This window comes from Typopeltis vanoorti, chromosome 1 (genome assembly GCF_054136105.1).
Source record: "Typopeltis vanoorti isolate ZY-2024b chromosome 1, IOZ_Tvanoo_1.0, whole genome shotgun sequence".
Classification (NCBI taxonomy): Eukaryota; Metazoa; Arthropoda; class Arachnida; order Uropygi; family Thelyphonidae; genus Typopeltis; species Typopeltis vanoorti.
Window position 1 is genome coordinate 4,722,053 of NC_143549.1, and position 14,424 is coordinate 4,736,476.

General features: G+C 34.6%; 1 protein-coding gene across 3 annotated transcripts in view; it reads left to right on the forward strand.

The window, feature by feature from the left end:
• Nucleotides 1-14,424, forward strand: part of LOC150109758 (uncharacterized) — a 252,828-nt gene that overhangs the window by 119,747 nt on the left and 118,657 nt on the right. For all 3 annotated transcript variants that reach the window (XM_090396562.1, XM_090396572.1, XM_090396581.1), the window contains exon 2: nucleotides 6,617-6,737. In XM_090396562.1, the coding sequence (XP_090252688.1) occupies nucleotides 6,617-6,737 (121 nt within the window). The remainder of the gene's footprint in view (nucleotides 1-6,616; nucleotides 6,738-14,424) is intronic.

Below are 14,424 nucleotides of genomic sequence, written 5' to 3' on the forward strand. Positions count from 1 at the left end.
GCCAGCCTGATGGAGCCCTGGCTTTCTTTGTTTACAGAAAATCTACACATACAAGAAGATTCATTCACCAGCAGTCACACCACTCCTCCTTTCAACAATATAGGATTATAAAAACAATATATAATAGGGCAAAAAATAATCAGTTCAGATAACAATGACCTAACTACTGAACCTAACCATAATCCTTAACACCTTCTTAGCCAATAGCTGCAATCTCCAAAAAATGTTATGTTAAAACCAATTAACCACAACTCCCTTCCTCATTTCCCCCCCCCCCCCCCCCCCCCCCCCCCCCCCCCCTTCATAGCAAAGATTACTCTATAACTATCACCTAATATATCCGGGGTATGTCAGAAAAAACTAACAAAAATCCTAAGAAAGTACGACCTCGCAACTAGTTACAAGCCACATAAGAAATTGGCATCTGGCATCTCTTATCTGCTCCACCAGACACCATCCTCTTTCCCTAGACCTACCTGGAGTATACCAGGTCCCTTGCAGTTGCAATCTGTCCTACTATGGCCAAACAGGCAGGACAGCCAATATCAGGATATCCAAACACAAGACTACATCCAGTTCCACCAGTACAGCCACTCAGGAATTGCTGATCATGCATTGGACACCCACCACAGAACACGCTGGAAGAAGGCCACTTTATTACACTGCAGCAAGTACAAATACGAAAGATTATTACTTGAATCAGGCCTCAGCTCTAAAAAAAACTTACCAAACCTCAACAAATTTGGGTGCATTAGACTGCCCCAAATTTGGGAAGGCTTGCATTCTAAGATCATCAGTCCACCTGCCAAGAAATTTTGCCCTCTAGACAGCACCTTTTATGATTCTAAGACTGATTTCAGTTGTCTTTCTTCAGCCTCATTTGCTTAGTGTGAGTGCCTGTGTGCACATATCATTGTTTTGTGATCCCTGAAGATGGCAATGTAACATTACCAAAATATTGGTAGTTATTAATTAAAGTTTAATTAATAACTACTATTAATTAATAAAGTTTCATTTAAATTCATATATGGGTATATTCTGGATTTTAAGATGGTATTTGACAGCCTACCATATAAGCTGTTGTATAAGTTATGGCAAATGGGATTAGAAAATCAGGTGGTTGATTGGATAGTAAACAGTCTTTCTATTGGTATCAAACGGCAGTGTATAGAGGTTCTACGTCTCTTAGGAGGAGAGTTACCTGTGCAGTCTCACAGAATTCTGTTCTGGGACCACTGCTGTTTAATTTTTTTATTGATGATAATTGCAAATGGTTTGCAATCTGATATTCAGCTGTTTACAGATGATATTAAGCTTGTAAAAGGTATTGTGAATGATGCAGATGTATTGTTGCTTCAGAGCAATTTAAGAGCAGTTAAAGTTGTGCATCATATTGGAGGGGTTGCATTACAGGAGGTGGAGGAAGGGATTTTGAGATATTAGCAGATAGAGAATTGAAGTTCAAGGAACATACTTCAAAAGTGATGAAAATGGCACAAAGCCCAGTTATACTAAGAAGAATCTGCTGTACAAGGCTTTGATTAGACTATATCTGGACTTTGTACAGATTTGGTCACCTGCATTCCTAGGTGAGATGCATCAAGCTCTGGGAAAATATATAACAAAAGCAATATTGGGATTGTGGAATACTGACTATGAAGACAGTTTAAGTGAATGTAAATTGCGGACTCTGGTAAGGCAGAGGAGGGGCGATATGATTGGAATATCTAAATTGTTTAAAGGCACTTATCAAATAGATACCTGAGATATTTTTTCAAGGGATGAGGATAAAGACAAGAGGTCATTCTTGGGAGTTGTATAAAGGTGTGGTGCATAAGAGAGAGAGAGTGCAGCATGACTTTTTTGCACAGAGTGGTTGGTTAGTGGAATATATTGCCGAATGGGGTGGTGAGTGCACAAACATTAAGCTAATTTAAGATGAGGTATGATAAACATTATGTCTGTTACAATGCTGAATCTTGACTCCAGAAAGTATTTGCATAATAATAATATTGATTATAATATTGTTTTATATTATAATATATATTGCAATATATTATAATATTGATAATAATATTGATTATAATAATAATATTAATATTGAACTAAATGAATGTCTGTTACAATGCTGAATCTTGACTCCAGGAAGTATTTGCATAATAATAAATAATAGATTGTCTCTGTTACATATGCTGTGTGTGTGTGTGTGTGTGTGTGTGTGTGTGTGTGTGTGTGTGTGTGTGTGTGTGTGTGTGTGTGTGTGTGTGTGTGTGTGGATGGATGTGTGTACATATAAATTTAATATTGAACTAAATGAATGCATCAATTTGATTAAAAATTTATTTATTGAAAATTATAACTGATTATATGAAAAAAATATATGATATATGATATGAAATGAAAAAAAGTACATATTTTTCTCACAGAGATTTACTGTGTGTGAGATTTTCTATTCCCAAGTAATGTTCCATAATTATTACACGTAATGGCAGTTATTTTTTACTGCTTTATGGCTGAAATGAAAACCATAAGTGTGTTATGTAGTGGAGCATGGGTGGAGTGACAAGTATCCTATGTATTGCTGTGAGAGAAATTAGAAGATTAATGAATCAGTAGGCAGGTGATCTGTGACAGTGTAAGATCATGAGTCAGTGATTAGTGTTTAGTGATAATGAGTGTGTATGTAAGATAGTTAGCGTTTTGTTTGTTACCTTGCTAGCAATAGATTGTAAGCCAAGCCAACCTGGATTACTCTCCACCATGAAGCATATCAATGGTAGGGCCCTCTTTTCTTATCTGCCTCCCATCTTAGACATCTCCTCCCTTCCCCCAGACAACCTGAAACTGCTGACAGGCATCAAAATGCAAATCAATGGCCACTTTACCCACCTGATGCCAGATAATAGATAAATTATTTAAGCTATGACCAACCAAACGAAAATTCCTTGACCTGGTAGCCAAAAATGAATCAATACAGATATATGGAGGAAGATTGAATTGTTCCAAAAGCTAGATCTCAAGATGGCAGTCAGCCTTCTTAAAAAAATTAGCAAAATTGATCAAAACTAACCAGGAGTAGTTTTGATCCATTACAGCAAACTAGATGTTGAAGAACTCCTGTCAAATGACAAAAACATTCAACCAGCACTTGAATCACAGAAAATGACCTACCAAGAAATACCACATGGAGAGCACATTCGCAAAATAAGGAAAACAGAACCCACTGGACTTTAAGACGACAAAACCAATCAAACCAAAATTTCAACATTTAGTAAAGAACACAGGCAAAAGCATAAGAACAGCCTATGGACATTCCAGACTGCCAGGATGGCCATAGAAACCTGACCAAATTCCTCAACAACCAAAAACTATTGTACTATACTTATGCTCTTAGTAGCAAGAACTTGAAAGTCATCATTAGAGGCATCAGTGAATCTATCACCATGAAAGAAGTAGCCAATAACCTGAGAGAATGTGGCCTCTTGCCACCAAACTCAGCAGGATGCACAGAGAAGACAAGTGTCCAATGCCACTAGTATTACTGGAAATTAGAAAAGACCAAAAGGAAATTTATGACATCACGTTGATCTGTGGCCTCATAGTCATCTCCGAATCCCTCTGAAGAAAGGCTTCAACAAGTCAATGCCACAGATGTCAAAAATTCGGATATGCATAGATGCTATGCACAGCTAACTATAGATGCTATGCACAGCTAACTATAGATGCATAGGAGAAAACACCTGCCAAATGTGCAAACTGTGGTACACCCCATCCAGCCAACTATGGAGGATGCTACCACCACCCAAAAAACCAAAATGCCAGAAAACAAACTCCAGTCCCCCTCTCAACCATCCACACCAGCAAGACTAACAGCTCTACCACTCAGATGCTAGAACCAGCCAAAGAATCGAAACCTTCAACCAAATGAAACATGCAGAAATAGCAAGAACAAAGAAGACAACACACCACTGACAAACCTTCCATCAAAGACTACAACCCACTTGCCATTATAACAGCCTTGCTAACAGATATTCTAGCCAATGTCAGCAAATCAAACCAACCCTAGATTCTACAAAAAGCCTCACAAAGTTCACCCACTCCATCTTAACTGCACTTGATAATGTATAAAAACCAAACTCGTTAATGATCATCCTGAAATAATCTTAATAAATGAGACATGCCTCCAACCAGGAAACAACCAAAACTAAGAGGATACACCATCTATAGGAATTATAGCTTTCATGCCAGAGGAGGTGGCACCACTATCTACATCCAAAATTATATCAAGCAACATGAAATAGCCAACCTCAAAACCAGAATCCTGGAAATCATAGATATAGTAGTCCAAACCAGCAATGTAGGAACAATTTGAATCTACGGGCCAAATCTACAATTTGGCCTGGAACTCACCGAACAAATCCCTACTGGCAACAGACCTAGACATTATACATAGCAAGGTGACATTACTGCAAATCACCCCGGAACAGTAGGACAAAAAACAGGAATGGATGAACATTGAACACCATAGTAATAGGTCCAACTGAACCACACACTTTGGACTTTATGGAAAGTCAGACGGTTCTTGACATCGCCATCCTACGAAACATCAATCATCACTATCAACTGCAAACAATCAACTTGCTCAAACCACTATCTATTCCTACTACAAATAGGAAACCGTAACCAACCTACCCTGCTCCATTTAACCTCACTTATGGGAAAAGTTCCCCACTTTCATCCCAGAACTCATCAGATCTGCACTCACCATCAGAAATTAAAACGACATCGACATAGCAATAACAAGCTCACAAACCAAATCAATTCTGCTCTAGCAGCAACCACATGACAAAAAGGCTCCCAGAAAACATCATGCAGGGAAAAGAATAAAGATACAAGAAAAGATACCACAACCTACTGGCACCCCAAGATCAAAAGATCCTGAACAAAGCCAACAACAAAGTCAGAGAAGTTCTCCAAAATTACAGAAGCCAACAATGGGAAAATAAACTCTCCTACCTCAAAATAGAAGGCCAATCAGTATGGAAGCTACTCAAAAGGGAATAGTATACTCAGATGTGTTTAAAGCAGAAGCTTTGGCAAACAATATGGTAAAACAATGTAGTCCAGTATATGGAAATGCCAACCTCAGCTATATCCACAAGATCCACCAGTATGTCCCATGCAAGCCAAATCAACCTGCAAACCAGGATATGATCTGCCCCACATCCCAACAGAAATAGCGAACATCATCAAACATCTCAACAACAGAAAAGTACCACACCCTGATGGAATTGCCAAAAAAAGTAATCAAGCTATTCCCAATCAAAGCGGTGATGCACCTAGTCAGTATCATATATGCTATACTAAGACTACAGTAGACTACACAATCGAACTTGCATCTGTTTCAGCGATTCTTTAAAAAAATGCTGTAATGTTCAAATTAAGGATTTCAGATCCAGAAGTTTTATTTCCAACTCTCTGGAAATAAAGCTTCTCTAATGAATTTGTTTGCATCAACCTGTGATCAAATAACTTGTCAGAGAATAACATATTATAAGAAAAAAAAAAGTATAAATTATGCAAAAAAAATTGTTTTTTTTTTTAATGCATTTAGAATGAGGCTGAAAATTCACTCACCACTTGTCTCTGTTTATTTGCCTGTGGCAAGTGGATGAGTAGATTTCTGGAGCCCTGGTCTAATAATCATAATTTGAATATATTTGGGTATTTGTATGTGCAAGAGCCACTGTTTAATATAATATCCTTCTAAGTTCTCTTATTTAGTCATTCCTTAGAATCTATTTTTGTGAAACTGATTATTTTAGAACAGCTTCATTTGTAAATTACATCCTCAAATTGCTCAAATGAAATAAGAAAAAACCAAGTGCCACTGAAATTAAAATGGACTGCAAATTTTGAGATGCTGAAAAATGCAATTTAGCAACAAAAAAAAAAAAAAAAAAAAAAAAAAAATCATCATATTAAATTTATTTTCTATGTATATCTTTTCATAAACCTTGCTAGGACTTTAGTAGTGGAGAAGTGCAGCCTAATTATAATTCACATCACACGTTACTAAAGATAAACATGCTGATTGAATTCTATATATAAAGAAAAAAAAAACATTATTTTACATAGACAGTCGATATTTATTGTTTTTAAAAGTGAAGATTGAAAGGCAGCAAAATATGCTAAATCAAATTAAAAGTTAGAGACAAATTTCTGATTTTCACTCCTGCCTAACTCTTCTAGGTTAAAAACAAACATACAATGTATGTTTGTTTTTAACATACATACAAACATACATCATCTCACTTGCCCCCACTCCTAAGAGATAGACTATATACTGGATCAACATGGAGAAACAAAGGCATCAAAATGCCTTTCTTGTTAAAAGGTTCATAAAACTCATGTCTTTTAAGAAATCCATTTAAAAAAATACAGATGTAGGTTATTGTTAATGAATTTACTTGCAATAATAAGGATTATAGAAAATTTTTGGCATGTGTTGGATATTGGGATTTTTTTTTAGTAAGTTCTTGTAATAGTGTTTACTATAGTGAGTTAATTGAAATTAGCTCATTTGTTGATCATAAAATTTCACCCAAAAATATAGGTTGCAATTAAAACCATAAAGAAAGTGAAGATTGAAAGTGAACAAGATTTAATTCGTATTAGAAGAGAGATTCAGATTATGTCCTCTATTCAACATCCTCATATTATTCATATATATGAAGGTAAGTTTTTTTTAAATAATTTATATGACAGTATATATTTTTAATTTTATTGTAATTTTCCTATAATTATTAAAAGAACACATAAGACCACAGTAATAGCTTTTAATTAATAAAGGTACAGATATTTCATACTAAAACTAATAGTACATCTTCAATGTGACACAAACAGTTATAGGAATGGAATACAAGTAACGAACATTCGGTGGATCACCTATTAAAATACAATTGTTGTGCTAGGAAATGATAGAAAATTAATCTTTAAGATAATTTTTTTTTTTTATTGATTACATAAAATAAAAGTCTCCCAGATCTTCGAGAGAGAGAGAGAGACGGTCATTTTGATTTAAATTCGGTCGTTGTAAAATAGCTTCACAACTTTCTTTAAAAAGGCGTTCATATTTGAACCTGCATCTATGGAGGAGAATAGCTTTATCCCACTGGATATTAATAGTAGTGTTAATACTGTGTTGTGCTAGACCAGACGTCTGAGGTTTGTTGTATTCAATATAATATTGATGTTCCTTAATTCTTTTTTCCACAGAACGGAAAAAAGAAACTTTTTTCCGTTCTATGGAAAAAAGTGTCTTCTGAAAAAAGTTTCTTTTTTCAGAAGACACTTTTTTCTACAGAACTAAGGAACATCAGGAAAAAAGAATTAAGGAACATCAATATTATATTGAATACAATAAACCTCAGAAGTCTGGTTCTAGCACAACACAGTATTAACACTACTATTAATATCCAGTGGGATAAAGCTATTCTCCTCCATAGATGCAGGTTCAAATATGAACACTTTTTGCCTTTGACATAAGGTATGGGAATCCTTATGGGCTTGTTCTTGTCTAGGTTGATATGTGGGGAAGTGACTGATGATTTTTTGAATTGTTTTAAGGTTGTATCCATTTAGAATGGCTGTATTTTTGATTATTTCCAATTCTTGGAAATAATGAAATAATTAGAGATTCTTCAGAGGAGCAGAATCTGTGTGCTCTGGTTGCTGGTGATTTAATGATGCCAACTTTTTAAGATGGATGATGAGCAGAAGAATTGTGAATGGAGCGACCTGAAAATGTCGGCTTGTGATAGACAGAAGTGGAGATGGAACCATCTTCTTTTCTTTGGATGTGTAAATCCAGAAAGGGAATACCTTGTAGAGATTCTTTTTCTACCATAAATTTGATGTGAGGATGAAGGTTTATTTTATCTAGAAACAGGTGTTGTTCTTGTTCGGAATGACCCCAGACCGCAAAGACGTAATCGACATATTGTAGCCAAATTTTTGGTTTGGGTTTAAATGCGAAAATTTTTTCTTCAAGGTATTCTAGAAACAGGTTTGCTAAGTTTGGTGATAAGGGAGACCCCATTGCTGTTCCTTTCTCTTGCTTGTAAATTTTTTTTTTCCAAGTGAAGTAACTGAACGTAATAACAAATTTGAATAATTCAACAATATCAGATGGAAATTTTTGAGTTAATAAGTCTACCATTTCATTATGGGGAATATTAGTGAAGAGGGTGACAATGTTGAAGCTAATTAGCATGTCAGTTTCCAACAGTTGAATGTCTTTTATTTTTGCGTGAAACTCTGTGGAATTTTTAATTGATGAGGCTGAGTAGCCTATGTGAGGACGGAGAAGGTTAGATAAAAATCTTGATAACTTGTAAAGTCGGGCTGCTAATAGAATCTACGACAGGTCTGAGTGGAATGTTATTCTTGTGAACCTTAGGTAAACCATATATTCTAGGATGCGTAGCATGGTATGTCCTGAGTTTCTTGAGCTGTCTTTTTGTAGGATCATAATCAAGTGTGGCATAGGTATTTCAATCTCGGAGTAGTAAATTCATTTTTCAGTCATATGAATTGGTATCTAGAACAACAGTGGTATTTTGTTGTCAGCTGTGGTGATGATTATGTTTTTATTACATTTTAAGGAGGTAAGAGCTTTCAATTCTGATAGCGGGATATTTAAATCCGAAGGTTTGGCATCATAGATTTATTTGGCTATTTCGAAACGAAGTCTGTTGGCTTCAATACTGGAAAGATAGCCAATGTTTCTTTCAATGTTGTGTATAAAATCTAAATATGGAAAGCATTTAAGTGAAAGGGCAAACTTATGACCTCTTACTAGAACATTTAATTCATCTTCTGTTAGTGGATGGCTAGATAAGTTAACAGCCCATTTTTCACTCATTAATTTGTTGGTATTTTTCTTGGATATTGATTTAACTATATCCATCTTATCAAACCACAGAAATCTGGCCTCGCATAACACGGAGTTGAAAACCCAAACCATAGGATCCATTGGGAAAAGATCAAACTTCTACATAGATCTTTATATAAACATGAATGGTTATATAAAGAAAGTGCTGAAGCTCTACTTCACATCAAATCTAAACCGTAATGACATTCTTGCTATTCCTAAAGTATTAAATTATCATACAAAATTGTGTAAAATAATTTTTATATATGTTATCTTATTTTAATGTAATTTTTTTTTCCCTCCAGATATATTTTAATTTAATTCTATGACACGCTACTGCACTCATATTGGGATTCCATTGTAATCATGCGCCCTAACTGTATGTTATTCCTAGTATTGTTTGAATTAACTGTACTGATGATGTTCTAAGATACTTAGGATGAAATATTTACTAATTAAAACTTATTACTGTGGTTATTATGTGTGTTTGTTTAGTCTTGTCCAAAAATAGTTGGAATCAGTCAAACGTGGTTGAGAATGATATCTTGATTGAAATAGAAATGGAAGGATTTGTTTTTTTGTGTGAGGATAGAAAGAGCAAAAAGGGAGGGGAGGGTGCTGATGATTTATTTGTGTGGAAATTATGTCCACTCAAGGTTAAGATATTGGGGGGGGGGGGAGTGGCAGTGGTTTTAAAGCAGTCATTGTGAGTTGGAGGTTGATAGAATGGGATATTTGGTTGTGCTGCAGGCCAGGACATGTGGAGGATAGAGACAAAGAAATATATAGTAACTTGGTTTAGTGAGTAAGCGTGATCATGGGTGATTTCAATTATGGAAATATTAATTGGAATGAAGAAATAATATCAGGGAATAAGAGAATGACTTTCTTGTTTCATAAGGGACAACAATCTTAGGCAATAAGTAACGAAGGGCACATGGTGATAAGTTAGATCTGGTTATATCATCAGAAGATGTGATTGTGAATGGTGTCTAATCTTTACCCAGTTGGTAAGAATGACCATGAAGTGATCACAAGGTTTGTAGTCAGTCATATGATGAGAACTTTTTTATGAAGACGGCATATATGTGGAACTAAAGATTGGTCGTTGGTTTCGTGAGCCATTAGTAGCTTCTGCTACTAATGGCTCACGAAAAAAGTTAAGCAAGTTTGAGCATGGTTAGTAGTTGGAAGGGATCAATCGTTCGATGCTGTTGGCACACTCTCCCTTGATGAGTCTTTCGACTCCCTGGAGGTTTCACATAATAATAATAAGGCTGATGATTATGGAAAGAGAAGTTGTAGAAAGGGAGCATTAATCAAGAGTTGTTTAACAGCAGCAATGTCTGAGTGTATTCCTAAAGTGAAAAGACTAAATAAGGTAGGAGTAAAATAGATGAATGAGAAGATTAAGTATTTTTTAGGTGGGAGATGATTTCATCACCCAGTGTGAGACCACTGCTTGTTTATTGGAGGCTTGCAAAAGTTTCATGATTGTCTCCAGAGAAGAGTTTTTGGACTGTAAAAAAAAAAAAAAAAATGTTAAAAAAATATATATATATTATATAAAAATGAAAAAAAAAAAAAAAAAACTTAGTACATTTGTACTGTGGGTGGGCTATAAGTTTACTCATAATCTTTCATGGGTGGGAACCACATGATGAAAAAAAACAAAAAAAAAACATGAAATATGGAAGAAAAATGCACTGCAGGTAACACAAGATGAATGTATAATGTCCTCATGTGGTAAGGACAGCAAAAGTGCAGTATGAGTAGAAATTAGCCAGTCAAACTAAGAAAAATCCAAGGGAGTTCTATCGATATGTGACAAGCAAAGGAAAGAGTTACTGTGGGAAGGTGATATTAGCTGATAAATCTGGCAAATTTGTAACTGATGCAGAGGATAAATTTTTAAGCATTCAATGAGCAGTTTATCAGTGTATTTCATCTTGTGAAGGTGACAGAATCAGAGGTATGTTGAGGAGGAACTGATGGTGAAGGAACAGTAAATTTGATGTTAATAAGGCAATAGTATATCGCTACATGTCTTGAGGGAATGCACTGTGGAATTAATGGCATATTTGGCACATCTGTTTAACATAAGCCTTCAACAGAGTAATCCCATAAGAACAGAATGTGGGAAAAATTGCTCCACTTTACAAAGGGTAATGGGATAAGACAGAGGCTTTAAATTATAAGCCAGTCTGTGTGTGTCTGGAGTTGTTATGTTGTTAAAGAGGTTAGTGAAACTAGGATTCAGAAATGGGTTGATGATAGCAGTATTTTTATGATGGTCAAGGTCTGTAAGGCAGAGCTCATGCTTTAGCAATCTTCTTGCATATTACAACAAGGTGAAAAATTAAGATGCATATACAGTGGTGTATACTTGGATTTTTCAAAGGCATTTGATAGATTGCCACATTACAAGCTGGTAGTTAAATTGAAACAGATGGGTTAGATAAGACTAGTGAGTTGGAAGTCTGATTGACTCTCAGATAGGTATCAGTAGGCTGTGTATGGAGGAGTGGCATCATGAAGGAGAGGTCTTCATTAATGTTTGGCTTTCTACTGAAGAAACAATTTATTCCCACTAATTAAGATTGCTACAGAACTATCTGAATTAATTCGTAAAAGCTCCATTACCTTTTAGAAGCTAATAGCATCTGAAAGGTAACAGAATTTGAGGACAAGTTTTGAGATATTATATTTAACATCTTTAGTCTAAAAGTTGATAATTCAAGCTCTTATGGATGGCATCCTTTCTGTAATATAGGGCGAGGAGATTGTTTTGAGAATTGTTTTTTTTCTCATTGTGTATTTGTTTATAGCTGTGTAGTAAAGTTATTATGTGGACATCTTTATAACATCTGGAGGCTACATCATGGGAAGACTTTGCTGGAGCTGGCTTGAACTTGGCCAATTGTTAAATTTTCAAGAATTGTGCAAGCCAGTGATAAAGTGACAGCTTTAAACTATAGAACCACACACACTTCAGTCTACAATGATTAGCAATGATGTTAACTAATACTAATTTTTTTCAAGCCTCTTATAATAGGCATTCTTGAATAATTTTCATTACTTTCAACTGCACTTCAGGTCAAGTTCAACTGAAATTCAGAAGGATTACATCATCAGAAAGAACAAAAATTAATCAAACACACAAGAGTTTGGACAGTTTAAAGGTACTGGAACACATAAATCTATCTCAAGTTAAAAATTAAATTAAATCAGATAAGTTTATTAAAGTTATTCCATTTAAGAAAAATAAATTCAGTGTTCTTCTTAGGAATATGTTACTAGAAAATATAATTGAACACATGAATTTGTCTTTTATCAGATGATGAACAGTTTTTATTTTTTCCAGTTTATTTTAGAACCATCTGCTTGTCCTTCACCAAGGAAAAAAAAATTGTACCATTTAAGCGATTTTTTAAATAGGAAATTGATTTAACAATTTTTGGGGATTTTGTAGAATCAAAAAAAAAAAGGTTTCAATTCCTGAAAGTATTCAAAAAGCTAAAAAGACTAGTTTGTCAACCAGTGTTTATTGAAAACAGCTTTACTGGCAGATACATTTATCAAAAGTCTGCTCATCACACCTCTCAGAAAATTTTCATGTTATCAAGTCTTTAATTAATAGAGCACATAATGTATGCTCCTCTCCCTCAAGCTTACAACAAGAATTTCTCACTATCAAAACCTTAATAGAATTTAAAGGCTACAACCCTCATCAAATCCAGCAGATAATTGACTCCTATGTTCCAACACCTAAGGATTCTTCAACAGACTGTAGGGTTCCAATCCCTTATATTTCTGGTATCTCTGAACCTATTCGTAGAATTTTGAAGAAGTATCACCTTATTCCCACATATTTTTTGCTATCAACAAAATTTTGCATCTGTTACTAACAACACAAGACAAACTGGTGGATGTAATTTGACAGACTTTGGGGACAGGCCATTCCATCAAAAAAAAAAAAAAAGAATTAATGTCAGTATTATATTGAATACATGAAACCTCAAAAGTCTGGTCTGACACAACATAGTATTGACACTAAACACAGTATCTGGTGAGATGAAGTTCATCTTCTCCATAGAAGCAATTTTAAATACGAATGCCTTTTCAAAGAAAGTTGTGAAGCTCCTTTTACATTGACTAACCTGAATCGGAACAATCGTCTCTCTCTCTCTCTCTCTCTCTCCCTAAAGTTCAGGAGATTCTCATTCTATGTAAACATCAAAAATAGTTTTAATGTTATTTATTAATATATTAATATCTAGCACGCAACAACTGTTTTTAATTTGATTTTTTAATGATACTTGTGACATAGTGATTAGAAATATATACACGCTAGCACAAGAATAATGTTTAATTTGCCAAATATTTCGGTCTGAATATTACAGACCATCTTCAGTGGCTACATACAAATAGTTTTAAAAAACAAAGTGGAATACAAACAATTGATCATTCATACATAGAATGAGCCGTGTGATGTCATATCGCTAAGTATTAGAAGAGTAAAAATAAATAAAATAAAATAAAAAATAAATTAAAAAATAAAAATAAAAATAAAATAAAATTTAATGTGTTATCCTGATTAAACTTTCCCAAATTTTTGATATAGATATACAGTCATTACGATTCAAGTTAGGACGTTGAAGTAAGGCCTCCACACTTTCTTTAAATAAACATTCAAATTTGTAGAGACATCTGTGTAGGAGGAGAGTCTTGGACCAAAGGATGTTGTGGTTTGTTTCTAATCCATGCTGAGCTAATTCAGATTTTTCAGGTTTGTTGTGTTGAATTGATGACTGATGCTCTTGAATTCTTTTTTCTATGGAACTTCCAGTTTGTCCAAAGTAAGAAAGATTACAACTACAAGGAACTTGATATACACCAAGTAGAGATAAGGTTGAGCATTTATCTTTAGATGAAGGAAAATGGGTGGATAATTTGTTAATAGGTGTATAAGTGGCTGTTAGATCATATTTCTTTAGAATTCTCAAAATTGGTTCTGAAATCCCGGAAATGTAAGGAATTGGAACTCGACGTATTGAATCTTGGTTGTTCTGTGTTGGTTTGTAAGAATCAAAAAGATGTTGTGTACTCTGCTGGAGAGAATGTTCTACTTTTTTTTTGACTCATGACTAATTCAATTCAGGTGTTCAGAATGCATCCTGTTTGTAAGTAGAGGAGTGTTATACATAGATATTAACCCTACACACAGGAACCAACAAACCTATAATACATTAGTCTCACATGTTGATGACCTATAGTACTTTAGGCTTCATGTAGTTATCATGCTGTCTGGAGCCTGATGGTAAGGTACTTTCATATAATCCTAGTTTGAATCCAACTAGCATCACAAACAGGATGATTGCACCTTCAGCCAGTAAGCATGTTATATGATGACTTTGATGATAGATACAAATGTAACTAGTAAACTAGTAATATATTATAATTGTTACTAGTAATATCTAGATATTACT